The sequence below is a fragment of the Ochotona curzoniae genome, unplaced genomic scaffold (assembly GCF_017591425.1).
Source record: "Ochotona curzoniae isolate NIBS_2020 unplaced genomic scaffold, NIBS_Ocur_1.0 contig_4064, whole genome shotgun sequence".
Classification (NCBI taxonomy): domain Eukaryota; kingdom Metazoa; phylum Chordata; class Mammalia; order Lagomorpha; family Ochotonidae; genus Ochotona; species Ochotona curzoniae.
Window position 1 is genome coordinate 10,742,912 of NW_024466107.1, and position 24,281 is coordinate 10,767,192.

Below are 24,281 nucleotides of genomic sequence, written 5' to 3' on the forward strand. Positions count from 1 at the left end.
AACACATGATGGATAGAGATGCAATCCAAGTTCTAAAAGGAGTAAAAAAAATTCAAACCAGTTGCTTGACCCACTGAAGCCCTCATTCACAAATGAGGGTGAAATAAAGATCTTCCAAGATGGGCAAAAATGGAATGAATTCATTATTACCTGGAAGTCAAACAGTTAATACTTAAAGCTGTAACACTCAGAAAAACAGGTCATTAGCATCATAAGAGAGTATGGAGGTAGGGAACCTAGCAAGTAAAGAGTTAAGGCTGTTCAAAACAGTTTTAAATTTTAAAAGAAATATGACAGGACAGTCATCATTTATAAATAATAGCCAAAAAAATGAAAATAAATTAAATTCTCCAATAAAGAGAGTAACTCAATTTAAAAAAAGACTAAACATGCAGACTATAAGAAACACTTCACCAGTACATACCCAGATCGAAAGGATGAATAAGATATTCCATGCAAATGGCCACCAAATGCAGCCAGGAATACCTACATGTGTATCAGTTAAAATCGATTTTAAACCAAAAATTGTTACAAGAGACTCCTCCAGCTGCCCAGAGGGCAAAAGGAAAAAAGGTAGCCCCAACCCCTGCTGATGCAAAACAGAAGGCCAAGAAAAGCTCTGAAAACTTTGGCACTGGATGGCACATCCAGCTGAAAAGGGTCTTCACCCAAATTGACTGGGCCATCACACACAAGCAGTCCAAAGCGCTTCCTGCCTTTAACCAGTACACAGGCCCTGGACCACAAAACACCTTGCTAACCATTGAGGTTGGGTTGCAAGTTCAGAGATAAACTCCAGAAGCACGGATTGTTGATCTATGTAAAAAAAAGTGACATGTCACCAAGAGATCACCTGTCTTTCAAGCTGGGGTCAACACTGTCACCAATTTGGAGGAATACAATAGCTGATGTTAACTGCACATGATGTGGATACCCTTGAACTTACTGCCTTCTTCACTGCCCGGTGTCATTAGATGAGGGTCTTCCCAGGCTGGGGCATCTGGCTTACATGAAAATTTACTTGTTCCACCATCACTTTCACACAGGTTGGCTAAGAAGACAAAGGTCATCTGGTTAAACTGATCAAAGTTATCAAGAACAATTACAATAAAAAATATGAGATGGGCCCAGCGCGATGGCGCAGTGGTTAAGGTCCTCGCCCTGCACGCCCGAATCCTGGCGAACGCGCTACACATCCAGCTCCCTGCTTGTGGCATGGGAAAGCAGTGGAGGATGGCCCAAAGCTTTGGAACCCTGCACCCGCGTGGGAGAACCGGAAGAGGCCCAGGGCTTTGGATTGGCATAGCATCGGCCGTTGTGCTCACTTGGGGAGTGAATCATCGGGCGGAAGATCTTCCTCTCTGTCTCTCCTCTCTGTATATCTGCCTTTCCAATAAAAATAAAAAAATAAATCTTTAAAAAAAATATGAGATGTACTGTCACAAGGAGACAATACTCTGAGTCAAAAACCAGTAGTTTGCACTGCCAAAATAAAAACGGCGAGTTACAAAACTTGCCACAAAACTGGGATAAATATCTACCACTAGGTCTGGAGTGGTAGGGTGAATTAAGCAGTCCATGAGTGCTGAATTTATCTCAGATACTATTTCCAACCCAGCTCCCTGCAAATGCTCCTGAGAAACCAGCAGAAGATGGCCCAGGTGCTTGGGCACCGATGCTCATGTGGGAGACCGAGATGAATTTCTAGGCTCCTGGTTTCAGCCTAGTCCAGCCCCAGCTACTGCAGCCATTTGTGAAACAGCAGGTGGAGGAGCCCTGTCTCTTTTCCTTATGCATTGCAGTTTCTTGTATGTGATATTTTCCTCCAGCCAGTGCCTACTGGACATTTCAGGCTGAAGTTAACTTATATGGTAGGAGTTTCAAATCAGCTGTAGTTGCCTCACTCTTCAGAAATATTCAGCCAATAAGGGTAAAAAGGTAAGAAAGAGATGGGGAGAAGATTACTACAATGATTAAAGTATCAATTCAACATGAACATGATCATTGTAAATGTACATGGATCTACTGCCACAGAACACAATTTAATGAAGCAAATGTTACCAGATCTAAAGGGAATTATAAGCTAGTCCAGTAAAACTAGGACATTTCACTTTTTGTCAGTGGACAGATCAACATTTCATTCTATCGATAGATCAAAATAAATGAGTTAATCCACACCCTTGAAAAGATATACCAACATTCCACCCCTGAGCTACAGTTTTTAGAATATTCTGTAGGTTACAGCATACATTAGACCATTACATCTCATATGCTAAATAAGAAAAAAAAAGCTACATTATATCATGTATCTTTTCTGGCCACAATGAAGACGGAAACTAACAAAAGAAACTCAGAAAATTATACATATACATAGAGACTGAACAACAGTCAGTCTTGGAACGAACAGTAGGTCACTGAAATATAAAGCAAAATTTCAAATTCCTAGGCACTAAAAAACATAGAAACATAACTAGAATCAGTGTTAAGTGTAAAGTTTGTAGCTAGTAAATAACGACACCAAAAAAAGTATTAAATAATCTAACAAATATTCTAGCATGCTTCTAGAAAAACAAGGAGCATATCTAAAATCAACGAAGCAAAAATAATAAAAATCAGAGAACAAATTAAAAATAAAGGAAAATGCAATGAAGTTATTTATTTATTGGAAAGGCAGAGGAGCACATCCACATCCACACAAAGGAAATCTGGGGGAAGACACAGAGAGGGAAGAGAATGAATGCATCAGTCCCTGGTGGCGTCTTCCCAAACAACTGCAATGGCCAGGGTTGAGCCAGGAATCAAGAACTGCACTGTGGTCTCTGACAAGGGTAGCAGAAGCCGAAGTTCTTAGGCCATCTTCCAGTGCTTTCCCAGGTGCACTGGCAACAAAGAACAAAGCAGGAAAGTAGGTGAAGCTCAAACTGACACTACAATTTGGAGCGAAACACTGGCTTCCAGGAGCTAGTTTTTGGAAAAAAAATTGATAAACCATTTGGTACTAACCAATAAAAAGGCATGAAAAGAAATCACAGAAATAAGTACACATATCCCCAAGCAACCTAACTTCAATGAATAGACTAAAAACATTCACTAGGAAAAAGGACTCTCCGGAGCTGGGCCTCCTCAATGGCTTTAGAAGGAGCAGTGGACAGCACATCCAGGTGCACACGGAGGATATGGCAGTACATTGGATTCTGCAAAGAACAGCTGGTACCATGACAGAGGACAGAGCAAATTGATCGACCACCCCAGCCAAGAGTTGGCAGTGAATATCCGGGCAAATGGAGACTCTGGGGCGGACGACGTCAACCAGTGGATTCTAGAGAGATTTCATCATGCTTGGAGTGGAGAGATCAGCAGCAATTCAGAACCGTTGAACTAGCAAACACTTGAGAAGAACTGACCCTTGGAGCATACTCCACATGCCCCACACTGGGGACCCTGGGATGGTAGGGAGGCTAGGTGTGGCTTTTCCCTTTATCTTCCTCCTTCCCCCAGATACAGGAAGGAAATAAGAGAATGTGGTAACAATGGTCTTACTCACTTTCCGCTAGCCCTTGACCCTGTGCACCGAAATCAACTATATAAAAATTGTCAAAAATAGAATTTTTTAAAAAGGACTCTTTAATAACTTACACTGAGGAAATTGGATTTGAAACGAAATTCTTATCTCATAGCCTATACAAAAATCAAATTAAAGAGCATGAAGAATCTGAAATTAAGAAGTGAAACTATTGGAGGAAAACATACAGAGAACACTTAAAGACACTGGCTTAGGTAATAACTTTTTGAGGAAGATTCCCAAAGCGCAGGCAATAAAAGCAAACACGGACAAATAAACTTCTGCACAGAAAAGGAAATAATTAACAAGAATAAAACCAAAATAGGGCCCGGCGCGGTGGCGCAGTGGTTAAGGTCCTTGCCTTGCACGCCCCGGATCCCATACGGGTGCCAGTTCTATCCCGGCAGCTCCGCTTCCCATCCAGCTCCCTGCCTGTGGCCTGGGAAAGCAGTCGAGGATGGCCCAAAGCTTTGGGACCCTGCACCCATGTGGGAGACCCAGAAGAGGCTCCTGGCTTCGGATCGGCATAGCATCGGCCTTTGCACTCACTTGGGGAGTAAATCATCGGATGGAAGATCTTCTCTGTCTTTCCTCTCTGTATATCTGCCTTTCCAATAAAAAAATAATAAAAATAAATCTTAAAAAAAAAAACAAAATAAAGGAATATTTGGAAACTATGCACCTCATAAAGGGCTATTACCCAAAATATACAAGGGGTTTATGGAATGCAGTAATCAAACAGTCCATTTAAGAAATGGGCAAATGGGGCCAGTGTTGGGCACGTGGGGGTAAGTAGCTACAGGGGATGTTGGCATCACCTATCAGATTACCAGCTGGAGTCCTGACTTCTCTGCTTCCAATTCAGCTCCCTGCTAATGTGCCTGACATGGCAACAGAAGGTACCAAGTGCTTGGCCCCCTGTCCCCCATACATAGTTCCTGGCTTCTTTATTTAGCCTGGCCCAGACCTTCAACCATTTTGGGAATGACAACTGAAGGATGATCTGTATGTCTGTTCCTGTTACACTGCCTTTCAAATAAATAAATCCTAAACATGGGCAAATGGTGGCAGATTTTCTGGCATAGCTGATTAAAGCCACCACACCTGTGATGCAAGAATGATAGGGGTTCATGCAGCAGCTGCTCCATTTATTATCCAACTCCCTGCTGATGGTCTGAGTGAAAAACAAAAGACAGCCTTGCCACTTACATGGGATACTAGACAACGCTTATGGCTCCTGGTTATGGCTCGACTCAAACCTAGCCATTGCAGCCATCAGGGGAGCGAACCAGCAGATGGAATATCTCATGCTCTGCCACCCTCTCTGTAACTCTGTCAAATAAATCAATCTTAAAAACAAAAACAGGGAAAGGATATAAAGACTTTTGAAGAGAAAAAATTCAAATTCACAAACACTTGAAAACCTCAGAATCGCTAGCAATCATGGACATGCAATGAGACCAACAATGAGGTATCATCTCACTCTAGCAAGAAGTTACTATCCCAAAGACGAAGAAGATATAATAATAAATGTTGGTGAGGTAGAGGGGGAAAAAAGGTACCATAATACAGTTGGTAGGAATGCAAATTACTGCAACTATTATGGAAAACAGTACAAAGATTGCTCAAAAAACAAACGAAATACAGATCTATCATATGACCCAACTATCCTATCTCTAGGAATATGGCCAAGGGACTTAGGTGAGCATATGAGAGCACTCTCTTAGTTCCTAACAGCAGCTCACTTCACAATAGCCAAGAGAGGGATGCAAGCTAGCTGTCCATCAACAGATAACTGGATACTGAAGTGTGCACACACACACACACACACACAGCAACATTCATATTACTCAGTCATAAAAAAAAGAATGACGAGATTCTAACACTTAAAATACATGGAACTGGGGATAAATTTGCTAATAGAAATAAACCAGACACCACTAATACATATTGTCTCTCATGTAGTAGTTAATATACAGTACACACAAAATATGTGGATGCTATGCCTTTTAGTATGCAGTTATAAATATTGTATTCATTGAATTATACTTCACATAACACCTTCCTCGTTTCACAATCATTAATCCATATTTATTTCCCGGTTTTTAAGAAAGTCTATATATCCACATATAAAACATTAAAAATGATAACAGTATTTAAACAATTTTTTTGAAGAGAAAAAAAAAATCTGTGAAGGAAATGAATGACAATCAATAGCAGAGACACAGAGATTTCGAAGTTGTTCAATAGTGTTTGTGTGGGTGGAGAGACCTGGAAATTTCTTTGGTCATTGTCAGAAGATTCTGACCGTCAGAGCTTCCTGGTGGGGAAGAGTGTCCCACGAGCAGGAAGGCTGGAACGAGGATAGGATAGGTCACCGGCAGCAGCAGCAAGCAAGTCACTACAGCAGCAGCTGCTGCTCTTTGTTATAAGAATGCTACTCCTGGGCCTGGCACGGTGGCGCAAGTGGTTAAAGGTCCTCACTTTGCACGCCCAGGATCCCATACGGGTGCCGGTTCTAATCCCGGCAGCCCCGCTTCCCATCCAGCTCCCTGCCTGTGGCCTGGGAAAGCAGTCGAGGACGGCCCAAAGCTTTGGGACCCTGCACCCGCGTGGGAGACCCAGAAGAGGCTCCTGGCTTCGGACCGGCATAGTATCGGCCCGTTGCGCTCACTTGGGGAGTGAATCATCGGACGGAAGATCTTCCTCTCTGTGTATCTGACTTTGTAATAAAAAATAATAAAAATAAATCTTTAAAAAAAAAAAAGAATGCTACTCCTGAGGCCAAGCAGAGTCGGCCTATCCCACGCGGCCACCAGTTTGTATCCCGACTGTTTCTCCTTTCAATCCAGCTCCCTACTAATGGGAGCTCTGGGAGAAACTCTTGGCTTCAAATCAGCTCAGCTCCAGCCACCGTGGCCATCTGAGGAGTGAACCAACAAACGGAAGACCTTTCTCTCCTCTGTGATTCTTCTTTACAAAACCAGGAGCTACTCCAAGTGCTCGTTCCCTCAATGAGGCTCTACCCATCTACTATTTGATGTGAAGCCCCCGTTTTCCCTTTAACTTTCCTTTTGTGTATAGGAAGGATTTCCTTTGCAAGTGGCAACTGGATGCAGCATCTCACTCACTAGAAATCTAAATCTTGGCACAAACTGATGACACAAGGTAACGCTCCAGGGACAAGGAAGTTTCTCAGCAAATTCGCTTATTCAAGGAGCAATGAAAAGAATCAAGAAGAGCACCTTTCTCTACTTTCCCAAAGACCCGGAGCACAGTTCCTTTCAGTTACTTCTAGGGCGTATGACTAGTTTTTTCTCTTTCCCAGAAATACTTCTAACCACAAAATCATGAAGGCTGGAGGACTTGGCATAGTCATTTTACTTGAGATGAACGCAAGAAAAACCAAAACTTGAAGCTGTATTTTCCCTTTTTCTTCTTAGCCATCCAACAGTCTCATATCTTTCTCTTATAATAGCCACTTACAATCCTGCGACTGACTGATTCCATTCATAGAACAAAAAGATATGAACTGAGGCTAACCCTATGGTGATGGGCGAAACAAAGTATTACCCCTTTGAGACCATCTCCCTCAATCTACTTCAACAAATAAGACTGAGGTGGGGCAAAAAAACTGGAGTCAAATGTGAATTCTACCAGGAGTCACAACATCAAGTTTAATTTCTAATTTCAAGTACTTAGATTGGTTGCCTCTAAATTTTAGCAGAGCCCCAAATATGGTCAGTTCAAGTCATGATTATTTCCTGTACTATTTATGTATGCAATGTGGATGCTTCAGAAACATACAGTGTCCACAGCAAGGCAGAAAGCAGTTCCTTCTGGATTCCTAAAGGGGGCTCAATAGTCATCACCACCATCAGGCCTAAGCATCACATGAATATCCACATTCTCCTAACGCAGGCACAGAGAAATATCGTTTCTCTTGGAACAATGGAAACAAAAGTAGAGTTTGTCAGAACAAATGTTTATTTTAAGCATTAAGATAAAACAAAAACATTAAAGCATAGGAATACAATGAATGAATACAAGTTGTTTGGTCTGCAACCTTGAAAAAGTTATCCGACTTACCTGAGGTAGATTTAGGTTGGCACTGCTTCAGGGAACCTCCATCCACTCCAGAAGTTACCTTCTAGTTTTGGTTACAGGCTCCCAACTGGTCCTCTCCAACCTCAGGCTATGCTATATCAGTACCAACATCTTTCCCTCCATGATTAAAAGCCCTCAGACCTGATTCATATGCCCAAAGCTGAGTTCTGAGGGAGGGGTCCACCATTACTTTAAAGCCTAGAGAAGATTAGTGAAAGACACAAATAACTGCCCTGCTTTTTTCTCTCCTTCTCCAAGTTCTAATGACCACCAAGTAGCCGTAATTTTCATCACTGCCATGCCACACAACCCATGCTATTTTACATACTATTGTTGAACATAAACTAGTTATAGGTATGATTTTCACTATAAACAAACAAACAAAAAAAATCAATGATCTTGTGTGTTTTATCACAATGGGCAACTGTTCAAGGTACAAGAGCTATTTATAAAAAAGTACTGAAACGAATTGGACCAAATAAGCATTCAGATGTTTACTGAAAGAAAAAATATGCTAGAGTCAGTTTCCTTCTTAAAAGCTACACCTTCTGGACCTAAGCGGACCATAATCATCAATCAGTCGTTTGGATGAAACACTAACAGCTACGCAAGGCAGCAGCTGCTTACCTCCACACGCCCAAGTGCCAACGACCTTTGGAGTTTAGGAATTATGATGCACCAAACCAAACCAAGACTAGTGACCAGCCTACAGAATCCCAAGTGCTGCATGAACCTGAATTGTCTAGATTAAATGGCTTAATCTGAAGGAAGAGGACAACCGATGCAAACATTACAAATCCCTAGATTACAGGATTCCTAGAGAATGTTAAAAATAATCAAAGCTTCCTGTTACTTAGGAGACAAGTGATTATCTTTAAACAAATGACACAAGTGCCAACCACTTTCCCCTTGTAGCATTTAAAATCCTCTGTCCAAGCCAGAAGTATACCTTACATTGTGGAGACTGCAATTCTTTCCCTGGGATTAAAAGATATTTTCTCTTTCCTTGGCAGATCTGAAATAAATGAAAGATATAATCAAGAGGTTTGAATTGCTGTAAACAGCAAGATTGCAGAGTGAAGGGAACACGGGCTGACTCAGGCACTCTAAATGAAGCCTTGCTCTTCTGTTGAAAACTTCACTCCGTTTCACATTGTGCACACGTGGGCACCAGCTCTCTCTTGTCCTTACCTAGCCAGAGCAGACTCAGAGGCATCTCTTTCCAAGGAGGATAAGATGATGCACAGACACTACCGTCACAGCCACAATGCTGGAACCTACTTATTGAAATGAAACAAAATGAATCTCAAATAGAAATTTCAAATACCAATAAGAACCATAAAAATATCATGGGGAAAAGCCAAATTGTAAGGATGTGACTCAATTCACACTAAGAAAGCAGCTGAGGATCTTGCACCTTTTTGAGGCTGGCCCTGCAAAGAGGAAACTACTGGCGTAGTTACATCCTTCCGAGCTTCTTATTCTTTTCGCTACCATCAAGAGGTTCTCATGCTACTTAACATGAGTTCCATTCTGGCCAAGGATGAAAATCCAGAGGCAAAATCAACACATTCTTTTTCCCAACACTGTCACACGTCACCCCATTACAAAGATTAAATTATCTTCCCTTAGTGGATGTATAAAATTTAAACAATGAAAGTAAAGCCACCATGAAGTGATTCAGATAAAACAAAAGTAACTTTACCTGAGTTACCCATTAGGTCCCCTCTGACCTGCCCACTTTCTCCTAGAACAAGCTCCTTGATGTCTAAAGCGTACTCTCATGCTGACTCCACTCAATCAACCTTATCCTTATTTTAAGTGTCAACTATGAGACAGTTCTCATTCCTATCATATGTATAGTCTGATCTCTCATAGCAGCAAGCTTCTCTTAAGAATGGGTTCTTTGGGGCCTGATAAGAGCTTACAGCAAAACATTTTTCAAACTCAAAGTATTTACAGTTTTTTTTTTTCCACTTAGTTCCCTGATATACCACAAGAGCCAGCCATTCACAAGCTTTCTCATCCAAATACTCCTAAGGTCTCTCCCTCCTCATGTTGGGTGTTCTGTGGGGTATAAAACCAGGTAAGGCTCTCTATAAATATTCTTGTGCCACACTCAAGACAAATGCACAATTTTTCACCAGTATGGCTTCTCAGATAGGCAAGAAAGTAAGAGTTCTGTTAGAAGCTGTCTTCACACTTGCTGGAGTCTCCCCAGGGTGGGCTTTCTGGTGTCCAATGAGATGCGCCTACAGGCATTGAAAAAGTTGTTTACCAATGTAAATTCCCTTGCAATGAGGAGTAAGCACTGTCACAAAGCTCTCTCACACTCACAATTTCTAAGGTTTCCCGTTTGTCAGAATCCTTTTGTGAGTGATCAAATTTGAGTTCAGACTAAAGACTTTCCAGAAACAGGACATGTGTAAATGTCTTCATTGCAACAACTAGTTGATACGGCGGTCTGTTAGCGGGCAAGGTGTCGCACACTACCTCCAACCACAGGCTCTCAGATCCCCGCTGAAGTTTCAGCACCGAGGAAGATTTGAGATTTGCCTACGTTCTTCATTTTAGTTAGTCCTCTGACATGTAAATACATTTTTACAGGTCCATGATCTGCTGGTCAGGATATCTGCGAGGCTTCTGATGCATGGGGAGGGCTGTGTTCCAGACCCTTCTCACCCACACTGCAGATATATGGTTTCTCACCAACAGGCACTGTCTGATGCTGAGGAGTTGAGCTCTGGTGAAAGCTTTTATCACACACACTGTATTTGTAACGAAGCTCTTCTGTCTGAGTCCTCATTTTCTGCTGGGCAACAAAATCCATACCTAACAGGAAACCACCCTCACACGCAGCCCACTGATGTGGTTTCTCCTCCATATGAATTCTTTGATGCACAATAAGGTCTGAGCCACAGTTGAAATTTTTCTCATATTCCAGGCATTTAAAAGTGTGGGTATGTGTTGCCTGGTGCCTAATTAGGTTGGCACTCCGAGTAAAACTCCTCATACACTCCAAGCACTTGTACGGCTTCTCGCCTGTGTGGACTCTCTGGTGCACAATAAGGTCTGACTTCTGGCCAAAGCATTTCTCACAGGCACCACACTTGTAGGGCTTCTCCCCAGTATGAACTCTCTTATGTACAATGAAGGCTGAGCGGTGTCGGTAACTCTTCTCACACTTATTACATTTGTAGGGCCTTTCGCCAGTGTGTGTTCGCTGGTGGCTAATAAGATCGGATTTCCCACTGAAAGCTTTCTCGCACTCCAGACATTTAAAGGGTTTCTCACCTGTATGAGTTCTTCGGTGCCTTATCAGATTTGTACTGCGACTGAAACATTTATCACACTCGTTGCACAGATACGGTTTCTCGCCTGTATGGCTTCGCTGGTGGACAAGCAAATCAGAGCTCTGACCAAAATTCTTGCCACAGATATCACACGTATAAAACTTTTTACCTGCGTGTGTTCTCTGGTGTCCTGAAAGGGCTAAGTGATGCCAAAAGCTCTTCTCACATTTACTACATTTGTAAGGTTTCTCATAATTGTGGATCCTCTGGTGTGAAGTAAGATCCGTACTTTGGAGAAAGGTTTTCTCGCACATATCACGTCTGTAAGGTTTCTCCCCAGTGTGTGTTCTCTCACACATAATAAAAGCTAAGTTTTTGCAGAAGTTGGGTTGGCATTCAAGGCACTGAGATATCTGATCATCTACTTGAGAAACGTCATGCACATGTAAGAAAATCTTTTTACCCTTCTGAGGGCCCACATGGTATATTTTCCTTTTCTGAGTTCTCGGATTACATCTTTCTTCGGAAGTATACATTGTCTATGGCTCTCTCTCAGGGAGCTTTCCACTGGTCTTCATGGCCCAGAACTGCCTTCACAGTCATTTTCTTGAGATCTGGAGAACACATGTCTTTCAGGTCTCTCTGTCATGGCAGTTCCCTTCTGTAAGTTTCCAGCATCATATATTTCAATTCCTTACTTGGTAGTTCCAACCCTGTGAGACAAAGTAGAAACACTGTTTCTATTCCTTTAACTAAGAAATAAAACCTCAAAAACTACAATCACTGCAGAAAAGACAAATTCTGGATCAGTATCCATGAGATTCCGAGACTATGCAGGGTCTGAAATTAATTATTCAGCTTTCCTCTTTCATAATACAAAGTCAATCAGCAACATGTATGGGAAATCGCCATAAGAACCCTTTCTTTAGGAACGTAGCTTATCTCAAAACTCTTACCCTTGCTTCAGCTGAGAAATCAAGACAGGCCTAATAATCAATGTCCCTGCTTATAAAGAAAGCAAAATCAAAAGGCACTCCGAGCAAGCATATCACAGCAGTCCTTCATGTAGAGAAGTCTGAAGGAAAGTTAATGACCAGAGAGAGAAGGAAGGCTCCTAGGACTGTCATCTTGTTGAAGGATGTGGGCCAAGTTTCATAATCACTCTATACCTACTAGTTTCCTCATTTATAAAATAGATTATTAGGGCCCGGTATGATAGCGCAGTGGTTAAGGTCCTCGCCTTGCACTCCCAGGATCCCATATGGGCACCGGTTCTAATCCCAGCAGCTCCGCTTCCCATCCAGCTCCCTGCCTGTGGCCTGGGAAAGCAGTCAAGGACGGCCCAGGGCTTTGGAACCCTGCACCCGTGCAGGAGACCCGGAAGAGGCTCCTGGCTTCGGATCGGCATAGCATCGGCCTTTGCACTCACTTGGGGAGTGAATCATCGGATGGAGGATCTTCCTCTCTGTCTTTCCTCTCTGTATATCCGCCTTTCCAATAAAAATAAAATAAATCTTTAAAAAAAATAATTTAAAAAAAATAGATTATTAAAAAAAAAAAAACTGCCTCACAAGTTAATCACTACAAATTTCATGGTAAGTACTCGGTGTCAGTTATGATGATGATGATAAAAAATGGCCCAAAGAGTGACTTGATATCATACAAGAACAAATCTTTCTCAAAACAAAATACTGAGGCTCATGTGATGGTATAACGGGCTAATGCTCTGCCTATCCCAGCATCCCATATGGGCACTGGTTCATGTTTCAGCAGCTCCACTTCCAGATCCGGCTCCCTGTCTATACCCTGGGAAAGCAGCAGAGGATGGCCCAAGTCCCTGGCCCCTGCACACACATAGGAGACACAGAAGAAGCACCTGGCTCCCAGTTTTGGAAGGGCCCCACTGAGGTCACTGCAGCCACATGGGGAGTGAAATCAGCAGACGGAAGATCTCCCTGTATCTCTCCTCCTCTCTGTAATTCCAGCTTTCCAAGTAAAATAAATATATCTTAAAAAGTAGCAACAAAACAACTTTACCATTTACAATAGGTTTGTCCTCATACAGTGAAAGCCTGAAAAGGACCGTCTCCTCTCATTTCAAGTTTTAAACATTATAAAGAGATAAATCCTGGCATCAGCAAAGTGGCAAAGCCACTGCTTACAACACTTGAAGTCCCACAGCTGAGTCCTGCTGTTCCATTTCCAATCCAGGTTGCTACAAGCATCCACGGGAGAGTGACTGAAGTGCCTGGACTCTCGCCACCCACGTGGGAGACTCAGATGAAGTTAGCCCATTTCAACCAATTGGGGAGTGAATGAGTTTATTTAAAAAGACAGAGAGAGAGTGAGAGAGAGAGAGAGAGAGAGAGAGAGAGAGAGAAAGAAGGAAAGCAAGTAAATAGGTCCTCAGACACAGAAAGCACACTTGGCTCAGGCTGCAATGCTCTGAACTCTACTGTGTACACAAAAGACATGGCTTTCCATGACTGGAAAACTGAAAAGGAGAAAAAGAAACAAGACTGATCTACCTGGAATCATAATGAGTTAAAACAGCACAGCAAGCACACATGCAAAAGTGTAAACTTGTATGAAGGAAAAGCTGTTCGCACGTCAAGGGAGAAGTTCAGAGGAATGAAGTCACTGCACGTCCAGTGCCAAAATAACAAAACAAGAAGAAACAAGAGGAAAAGCCACTTCCCACATCCTTCACACTCATTCTCCTCAGTCCCTCTTCATTCATTCAGCACACGTTCTTTCACTAAGGACTTTAAGCTTATGATTTTGTTTCCTATTTTACTAAGACAATAGAAGCAAAAGCAAAATACTTAAAATCAAAATCCAAAAAAATTCCTACCACATGCTGTCACCATCACATCAGCTAACTTTGTTTCAGCACCCCCCCCCCCGCGTGCCCCACTTTGCTGTGGGCACCCGCCCTGTTCACAGGAAGAATGGTTCTCATTCTGTGTGAATTTCACATTTTATTCCACAAGACTATCACTCCAACACTTCTATCCCCCCACTCCTGCACTTCCAATTCTTCTTTCCCATTATATTATTCGAATAAGCAAACAATAAAAATCTTCTAAATAAAGTACAGTGAGTCAGTTCGTGTCGTCCACTGGCAAATCCGAACACCAGAGCAGAGTGTGGGTCGAGCCAGGTTTTGTCACTACAAAAGCAGGACACAACACAGAATACCAAGGTGAGGCTGCCTGTGCCAGATGAGATCGCAGCACCCAACCAACACACGTGAGAATCAGGAAGGGGGAGCAGAGCCAACAGGGGAATAAGGGGTGGTTCCCGTGCTGGATAGCTACTTCCACTGGAGAACATGAGCTGGGACCAGACTAGGTAGGGCTGCAGCACCTGTGCGCCTCATATGGACCAGATCAGGGAAGAGCCAGGACGGGCACACTACTGCCACTAGTGTTAACAAAACTGGAGGGGCTGAGAGCTGTCGGGGCTTAGCCATAGCAGAAGCTGGCACTAGGGGCCGTTACAGTCAAGTCCAACCACAGGGCCACCTGGAGAGAGCACAACCGAGAGTGAGAGTGACCTGGGAGGGCACGATAACAACTAGGACAGGGGCTGGGTTGGCTAGACAGAGAGGCACTTGACAACATCCGTGAGGGCTGGACTGTTGAGCTGGTTGGATGGAACTAAGCTCCAATACCCTTCGACATTTATGTGAGCCCAATGGGGTATGGCGCAGACTGAACTAGGCTGCTACACATGCTGGCAAATCAGGACGGGGCGGGCCAGGTGGGGGTTACTGGGGATCGCTCCCCCTAGGCTGCAGCTCCCAGTGGTTGGTGTGAGGGCCGAGTACATGACAAGCAGAACCAGGACAGACTACAACACCCATTGATTCCAGTGGGATTCCAGTGGAAGTCCAGGCTCAAGACGGAATCAACCCAGCAATTGCAACCACCAGCTAAACAGGGACCAGAGAAGGTCTCCCCAAGAAGCCGTTGTACTGGGCCCGGAACAATGGCACAGTGGTTAAGGTCCTCACCTTGCACGCCCGGGATCCCATATGGGCACCGGTTCTAATCCCGGCAGCTCCGCTACCCATCCAGCTCCCTGCCTGTGGCCTGGGAAAGCAGTCAAGGATGGCCCAAAGCTTTGGGACCCTGCACCCTCGTGGGAGACCCAGAAGAGGCTCCTGGCTTCGGACCGGCATAGCATCAGCCTTTGCGCTCACTTGGGGAGTGAATCATTGGACGGAAGATCTTCCTCTCTGTCTGTCCTCTCTGTATATCCGCCTTTCCAATAAAAATAAAATAAATCTTAAAAAAAAAAAGCCATTGTACTTATCTGGACAATAAGATGCTGGACTCTATGCTTGGTATATGCTTGCAATGAAGGAATCTCAACTGAACTTGAACTGTGGTTACACAACAAGGTGGAGGAATCCACCATGGGAGGAAGGTTGGGGAAGGGTGGGGAGAATCCCAGTACCTATAAAACTGTGTCACATAATACAATGTAATTAATACTAAAAAAAAAAAAGTCATTTTTAGGAAACAGAAAAAGGCTGAACAGTACAGTTTCTTCAGAATCAAGACATATACAAAGATAAGAAATTCGCTGTTGTGATGTAATACAGAGGGCCAGAATTAAGAAAGAAGTGCCACAAGGCTAACAAGAGCAGGAAATTCAGTCTTGGAGAAAAAGAAGTGGATACGTTTAACAAAATGTATGTTTATGCAAATATAGTGACTATAAACACCAGAATTAAAATATTGTGAAATTATTCAGAATAGAATAAATAAACCACACTAGAAATTACGTTTTTGGGGTTCAAATAACATTTTCCAGGTAACTTACAGTATCACTATTTTATTTCTTGTATAAAGCTATTTCTCAGCTAATTTGATGATGGCGTCCTAAGAACTGAGCATACATACCTGCATTCTAATCAACCACTGTGAGACAGCGTTATCTGAAACAGTCGCATACATCTGTGCTCACGACACAGCAGCAGCAAATCAAGGCCCAAATTCTTTTGCTCACTTGTACTGTCTTACACATTTTCTGTTTCTTGGCTGCCCTGGGCTATCATGTATTCCCTCAAAATTTGTAAATTCAAGATTTAACCTCTATACCCTTAAGCTGTAACTATATTTACACACCGGGCCATCGAAGAGGTGAATGGCAGTGTGGCGATGTAGCAAGCAAAGCCACGGTTTGCAGTTCTAGCATACCACACCAGAGGGCCAACTGGAGCTCACCAAGGTTCACTTCCTATCCAACTCCCTGACAATGTACCTAGAAAGGCAGCAGAAGACCGTCCAAGTGCCTGCTTGGGCCCCCATGTCACAGACCCGGACAGAGATCACTTTCTGCGGAAATCAATGACAGAAAACTGAATTATAAATGTGAAAAAGACAGAAGAAAAATCTCTGGAGGAAATGCAAGACACCATATAAGAACAAAGTAAAAGGAACTATGGGAGGTGCAGAAAGCCCAATCTTCCAACATTATCCTTTGCAAGGATAAAGTGCAACACGGCCCACCACTCAACCACTAAGCTGTAATCAGACTGGCACTTCAGCTCACCAAGCAAGACAAGTGCGTACTACACACCAGGTACATCTAAAGCCAGGGTTTTAGAAAGGAGTGGTAAAGGAAAGCCAGCGACTCAACACTTGATCTTAGCCAAAAGGCCGAGAAGCGAAGCCAGCGACTCAAAACAGTAATACAGCAAGCAGGGCTGAGATGAAAGGGAAACCGGAGTTCAAGCCCCAAAGCGCTGCACTCCAGTCCACAGCAGTCCCATTCACCAAGGGAAAGCAGGGACAGGTGAAAGCAGCACAGTTCACAAACAGGCAGGTGTCACGTGCCCATCTCAGCAAAGACACAGCAACCGCAGGTGAAGCAAGACAGAAGTCCAAAGTAACTCACTGAAAGCACACCTGGGGACAGAGCGAGCTGAAAACCCACCAGCAAGAGCACGCCTTCTCAAGCACACACACATCATCCAAAGAACAAAACCAAGAACAAAACCCCTAGCATCACATGCTAAAAGCTACGGAATAAAACAGAAGCAGTGATAAAGAGAATATTCATACGCGTAACCAAACTTTTATCAATGGGAGAACTGAAATGAACAAGCTAAAATTTAACATCCACAGAGACAAAAGGCTGTAAAGGAAAATCAGTGAATTACAGAACAGAAAAATAATCAACTTAATTAGAAATTAAATTCATTTTATTTTGAAAGATTTATACAACCTTGACCTAACAAAAACAAAACAACGAAGGAGAAGGAACTACCCGACAGACAGGCCGCTCCGCAGATCTCTACAGGAACAGACTTCTCAGAGCGGACTCACGAGAAAACAGTCTTGTCAAAGAACTGCACCCACAAAGGCTTTAGGCCCAGATTGTTCTTAACGGAATTCTAAGAAACCTGAGAAACCAAGTAAAATGAAAGCATCATTAATGTTTTCCATAGCACTAAAGAAAGATTTTCTAATCCTTTGTCAATTATTGATGGCCAGATTAAAGAGTACAAAATATTTTACAGCCTAGTAACAAAATCTCACTTCATATTAATAAGGCAAAACACCACGATTAGTGGGATTTGGTCAAAGGATGTGGTGTTTGGAAATTGTGCTATTAGGAAATTGTTCAATGTTAGGAAATCCAGGACTTGGGCCCGGTGCGATAGTGTAGTGGTTAAAGTCCTCCTCGCCTTGTATGCCCGGGATCCCATATGGGCACCAGTTCTAATCCCGGCAGCTCTGCTTCCCGGCATCCAGCTCCCTGCTTGTGGCCTGGGAGAGCAGCCAAGAACGGCCCAAAGCCTTGGGATCCTGCACCTGCGTCGGAGACCTGGAGGAGGTTCCTGGCTCCTGGCTGCACATCAGCTCAGCTCTGGCTGTTGTGGCCACTTGGGGAGTGAATCATCCTACGGCTGCCGGCGTCAGCCTGGCCAAGCCCCAGACACTGCCACTGTCTAAGGAGTGAACTAGCAGATGAAATACTACCTCATCCCTCCCCGACCCCATCTTTCTGTAATAGCACAGAGAAGTATTGCCCTTCATTTGCCATAAAGGTTTGGTCAGTCTGGAGAGCAGACTAGTACCACATGAATATTAACCTCCTGGTCAGTGTATTTGTCTTTAGGAAATATGGATTTGGGACAGGCTCAGAATTAAGGCATAAAACACAGTGGAATAACTATTCCCCCGAGGACAGCATGTAGTTAGTAGCACAATACATGCACAGGAGAGAAATTATTCATTACACACCTTAGGACATCAGGGTTCAATGACTTCGGTTAGAGAAGAGGCACTCCGCCTCCAATTTAATCTTTTTTATAAACAAACATAGATATACACATGTGCGTGTATACAGAATGATAACATGACAGAATATGAACCGCGTTTAGGGGACTTTTTTGTACTACTCTGTAATTGTTTCTACGTCTGAAATCACTTCAAAATTCACAGCATCTTATTTTTGCTTTTGAAAAACAAGATGGCAGAAGACTGGTATATTCTGGAAACTGAAAGTGTCATCTCTGAAGTCAGAATTTGGCTCAAATTCCTACTCTGCACTCCTATAACTATAATAACTTGACTAACTATTTCCCTTCAGCTTCAATCTTTCCTTTGCTAAAACAGGTAAGCTGCCATAAGACTCTCGCAGCCGTTACGAACACTGAGACGCTGTCACCAAGGACAAAGCCCAGCGTCCAGCTGTGGACAGACACTCAACAAATCAGAGGTTTACATTATTTTCTAAAGTCCCCTTTGATCTGCACAAATTTTCTTACCATTCGGCCCATTCTTTATGCCTAACTCTTACACACAACCTGCTCCAAATCCATTTAAAATAATTCAACTAATGAGTGATTAATGTCACAAACAATTCCAACTCAGAAGCACAACTAGTAAAAAATATACAGAGATAAGCACAGAGGGAGACCAGTACTGGCACAAGGCAGTGACTTTCTGAAAGCTTAGTGCAGGACTAGAGTAAGCCAGTCTGACCATTACCTCGTTACATTTTCACTAATCCAGTAAAGCACGGGACATGAAGAAGAAAGAACACCTGAGAAAATCAATTTTTTTTCCCCAGAATTAAGTCTCTTAGACACCAGAACATACAGAATACAGCTTGGTTGTGAAACCTCAAAGTCAGACCAGGATATTTCCCTAGTTTAAAACATTCTCATTGTTTCTTCTCAGAATAAAACCTTAAGTTGGGTTCTTAAGACTCATTCACTGGGCCTGGAGCAGTAGCCAATCCCATATGGGTGCTCCCAGCAGCTCCACTTCCCATCTAGCTCCTTGCCTGTGGCCCGAGAAAGCAGTCGAGGACGGCCCAAAGCTTTGGGACCCTGCACCCGTGTGGGAGAACCGGAAGAAGTTCCTGGATCCTGGCTTCAGATCAGCTCAGCCCCAGCCATTGTGGCAGCATGAGGAGTCCTTCTCCTCTGTATATCTGACTTTCTAAAAAAAAAAACCTCAAAATTCATTCATCTTTGAAAATCAGAGCTAGAGAAGAAAGAGGGAAAGAGAACTTCCATTGGCTGGTTCACTCCCCAGATGGGCACACAGCAAGAGACAGGCAAGGCAGAGCATCCGCTCAGATCACCTCCAGGTCCCAGGAGCAGCCAGGACATGAACCTGCACATGGGATGCTGATGTCACAGTCGGTGTTTTCACTCCCACCCAAACCAAAGTTTCTCATATCTGCCACATTACGGTACTCCAAATATCTTTAGCATCATAGGCTCTTTTCTCGGGCCTTCTGCAATGCTGTTTCTCCTACACACAGCTTGCCCTTCGTGACTGCAGTCTCTACCTGAACGTTAACTCCTCAAAAAGAATCACATGGCGAGTCTCCCACGTCCAACAGTCCATTCCTCCTGACCACACTACTCTCCAGCACACGCATCGGGGTGCGAGCGAGATCACACCAGACATGTCTCAGGTTCATTAACCAGTCTTTATTAACCAAGCTTGGTGAGAACAGGACCCACTAGAAATAGCAAATCACAAGTCCACATGGCAATCCAGTCCATTGAAACCCCAAGACGAACAGATGGTCATTACCCTCAAGTCCATCTGTTAAGCTGAAGACCTACGTCCCAGCCTCCCCAACAATAGAAGTTATCCTAAGAGGCACACAGCCAACAACCTGGGCACACTTACAAAGCTGCAGACACTCCCCTTGCCGTGGCTTCTCTGCCCACATTCCACTACTGCTAGGCCTCACCTCTGCTGGAACTCCTGACAGTACACAAATTAGAAATGCAAGGCATCTTAGCATTGCTAGCTTCACTGTCCCACCCAAGCAGTGAACAGAGGGTGAGGAATACAGACACAAGGGGCCATGCTCAGGGGACACCTGTCCTCAGAGGTGCTGGGGCAGCCCAGAGTCGGAGTGCCAGAGCAATGGAAGCATGTGACCTAGAGAGTGAGCCCCTCCTTATCATGAGCCTTTAGAGGGGCCTGTGAGGGGTGTGGTTACACAACAATGCGATAGCGCCCCCCTCAGGTGATAGGTGAGTCACAGGTGGGCAGGAGTGAACACCTAGGTGGGAGGGGGAGTGGCTGAGGGCTTCCTTAGGACTGAATTAACACTCCTGGCTGTTAGGCCCCACCTTCAGGACACAGGGCGGAGGACACAGCCACATTCCACTTGCCCACTGTCACGGGGTGCTGCTATATCACTGGCTGCACCCTCTAATATCACCAGGCAAGTGGCATATACTTTGTATTATTATTCATTTGTTTCTCTATTGGAATACAACTTCTTTTATGGTTAGGATTTTAGTTTTTTGTTTCTGGAAACATCCCTGGTACCTAGAACTGAAAAATACAAATATTGCTACAAGAGTTCTCACACTAGCTGTTCCATGGCCATAACACGGTGTGTCTGGCAAAAAGCACGGCTCGGACTCTTCCCGTACTTCTTTCTAACGACACAGTATTTGTCACAGCCAAGGTGCAGAAAATAAGGAGGCAGGCCAAGTTACAACTTCTGAGCTCAAGGGTACACTTAAATTAAAAGACGAATGGGATCATCAGAGTCTGCAGAAAATATAAACAGATGACACTTACTCTAAAGGCTTTAAGGTTTGGGATTGTCTTGAATTAGCTCATGCAACTGTGTAAGAAGCCTATAAATTGGATACTCCAGTGAGTTCCCCTTACAGAGACAAAACCATCGGAACCCAATAAATTCTTGGGTCGGGCCCAGGGACAAGCCTTAGCAGGCCATTCTCTCTGGCCCACCGGACAGCGTGTGAACCCTGAGCAGCCTGCCATTTGTCAGCTAGGCCAACTGTGGGTCCCTCAGCCCGTGGCCAGGAAATCACAGGTCGAAGAGGAAAGCACAGGAATTGCCCAGCCACTTCCTAAGGGGGGGAGGCCTTCTGAGGGTGCGGCCCAAGAGGAGCCAGGGCAGCCTTAGGGACCCAGCACCTTGGGGTCGCTCCAGCCACCCCATCTCCCAGATTCCTCCGGGGGGAGGGGGCGCTTTCTCTTCCTTTTCAACATTCAACAGGTCACTTTGCAAATGAAATACGACCAATTCCTGGCTTTTTATCTCCAAGCTAACCTGAAGCAAGAACCCAGCAGGCATTGCTGGGAACAAATGTCACCCTTAGGGCAGTTACACCATCGCCCCAGAACTCCCAGCTAGCCTTGGCAGAGCCCGGCTTCAACGTCCAGCTTCTGAAATCAGCAGGATTGGGGCTCAGTCTTACTACACTGCTCCCCCAGGGGCTGGGAAAGGACGCTGTGTCTCCTCCAATCCCTTTTTTCCCTGTCTACCTTCCCCAAATCCACATCATTCACATAGAGAGCCTGGCAGGCCACTTACCATAGCAAGAGACTCAAACAGAATGTCTTCCTTTGGGCTTCAAAAGATCTCTAACGCAGATCGATGCGCAACAATCCAATTCTTCGCTCTTCTAGGGGGGAAAAAAAATCAACAAAGTAGGTGAAGACTTGGTGCATCGTGTTTGCAGTCAACGCGCGTCCGCAGCGTCTTCCTGCTCCCCACCTGTGGCTCCCAGCCCCGGTCCGCCCCCCGCAGCCCCCCGAGTCCTTGCACATCCTCGGTCACCCCAGACCAGGGGTGCGCTGTGCACGTGACAAGTGCACGCAGCAGAGTCACCTGCACCTCGGGTTTCCACCGGAACATGGAATCCCGCTGCGTGCGGACGCGGGCGGCGGAGGCGCTCCCCGGCCGGTCCTCCTTCACCGCGGGAAGCGCCCGTCGGGCCCGCCGCCTCCTGGGGCCGCCGCCCCCTGGGCCCCGCCGACCCCCGGCCCCCTGGGCCCGCCGACCCCCGGCCCTCTGCCCCCGGCCGGCCTCGCCCGCCTCGCCCAGCCGCGGCCCGACCTGAGCAGAGAGCAGCGGCGACGCGCGGCGCGGGCACGCGGGCCTGCACGCCCCGCCGGCCCCGCCCCCCGCAGCGTGACCCCGGCGCCCGGCCAATAGAGGCCGAGCCTCCAGAGAGGGGCGGGGCGCCGGCGCGGCCGGACTGTACCACACGCCCCGTGGGAGGGGGGGAGGCGGCGGCGGCGGCGGCGAGCCTCTGGCGGAGCGGAAACAAAGCGGACCACGCCACAGTGTGAGCGGCGGCTCCTGACGCCTGCCGTCTTCCCCGGAGCTGGTCCGCGAGGAACAGTCTGGAAGAGTGTCCTAAAGAACCGCCCCACCGCTCACCCGCTGGAGGCGATGGGCGGTCCCGACGCGAGGCGGAAGCGCTCGGCTTCCGGAAGCTGCGGCGGTGGGAAGGCGAGCGCGCCCTCGTGTGGCTGGAGGGACGTGTTGGCGGTGGCTGGCGTGGCTGCTTCCCGGACGGAACATCAGGAGCTGGGAACATCTGGGAACATCTGGGAACATCTCCAGCTGGGAATCCCTTCAGGTCGGAAAATAGGCCCAGGATTTAGGCTGTCAACTCGGCGCTGGAATTCCTGAGAGCAACCCTTGGGGAACACATATTCAACATGTTTTTTTTTTTTTCCGCAGAGAAGCTGTAGATGATTTTAATTTCACGTTGATTTCTAGTGAAGACTTCTGAATATCAAGACCCAAATATTCCACACAGGGCCATCTTCCTAATGAAAATAATAACGTTTAGTAACATTTCTTTTGGCTGACTGTATTTATAGTTATCTCAGAAGTTGGGAAGATGTTGGAAGAAAAATCTGACAAGCTGTTTTTTGTCACGTTTATGAAATGTAAGAAGTGCTGAAATGATGAACCCAGCTGTTTCTTTTTATTATTATTATTTATTTTATTGCAAAGTAGGATATACAGAGAGGAGAGACAGAGAGGAAGCTCTTCTGTCTGATGATTCACTCTCCAAGCCAGGAGCCAGGAACCTCCAGTTTTCGCACGCGGATGCAGGGTCCCAAGGCTTTGGGCTGTCCTCGACTGTTTTACCAGGCCACAAGCAGGGAGCTGGATGGGAAGCGGGGCCGCCGAGATTAGAACTGGTGCCCAGATGGGATCCTGGCGGGTGCAAAGCCAGGACTTTAACCACTACGCTGTTGTGCTGGGCCCTCAGACGTTTCTTTGAAGACATGTTGACCCAGAATATTCGTTTATTTTACTCTTTTGACTTAGCCTTTGAGTGTTCCAGTTCACCTGGCACTTTCTGTGTCCTAAAAATTGTAAAGCAAATAAAACTCAATCCCAGTCCTTTAATGGTACGGGCCATTGAGGTCTAGTATGGACAGTGTGTTAAAGCTGTGTGCACACTGTATTCTGGGGTCATAAACAGGGAACATGTGCTTAACACTTTGAATGAAAGAGATGAGGCAAATGCTTGACGGAATAAAAGCAAGGAGTAACCAAAGAGAAGACCAGAATGGAAAATAGATGTTATAGAGTGGGTCTCATACAGTAGTGTAGAGATGGGAGCAAGAGAAGAAGGCAGAGACATATATTATAGTGAGGTAGGCAGCTGGTTCAGGGTCACACACTTGGAAAACACTCTCCCACCACCAGCTACGTATTCACTCCTGCCACCTGTGATGCCCACCTATCACCACCTGGAACCTGAGAGGGAGTGGCACTGCATTGCTGTGCAATTACTCCCCTCACAAGCTCACTCTCTAGGTCACATGCTTCTGTTGCTCTGGCACTCCGACTCGTGATCTTCCCAGGACAGACTCTGAGGACAGGTGTCCCCTGAGCATGGCCCCTGTGTGTCTATTCCTCGCCCTGTGTTCACTGCTAGGGAGGGACAGTGAAGCTGGCAATACTAAGATGCCTTGTATTACTGATTTGTGTACTGTCAGGAGTTCCAGCAGAGGTGAGGCCTAGCAGTAGTGGAA

The 24,281-nt window shown here is 45.2% G+C and overlaps 2 protein-coding genes across 3 annotated transcripts in view; both read right to left on the reverse strand.

The window, feature by feature from the left end:
• Positions 1–21,894, reverse strand: part of TBC1D7 (TBC1 domain family member 7) — a 71,326-nt gene extending 49,432 nt beyond the window's left edge. Inside the window, exon 1 of the mRNA XM_040984154.1 lies at positions 21,811–21,894. The gene's annotated coding sequence lies outside the window, so the exon portion shown is untranslated. The remainder of the gene's footprint in view (positions 1–21,810) is intronic.
• ZNF322 (zinc finger protein 322) lies at positions 7,189–21,897 on the reverse strand. 2 transcript variants are annotated; one of them, XR_005884307.1, is made up of 3 exons: positions 21,811–21,897; positions 8,619–11,675; positions 7,189–7,867 (listed from the first exon to the last, which is right to left on the reverse strand). XR_005884307.1 is itself a non-coding variant. In XM_040984153.1 (2 exons), exon 2 carries the CDS (start codon positions 11,496–11,498, stop codon positions 10,293–10,295), a length of 1,206 nt encoding a protein of 401 aa, XP_040840087.1. In that variant the 5' UTR covers positions 11,499–11,675; positions 21,811–21,897; the 3' UTR covers positions 7,189–10,292. The 2 variants fall into 2 exon arrangements, 1 of the variants encoding a protein (XP_040840087.1); XM_040984153.1 differs by having other exon boundaries at positions 7,189–11,675.
• Positions 21,898–24,281: the final 2,384 nt, after the last annotated feature.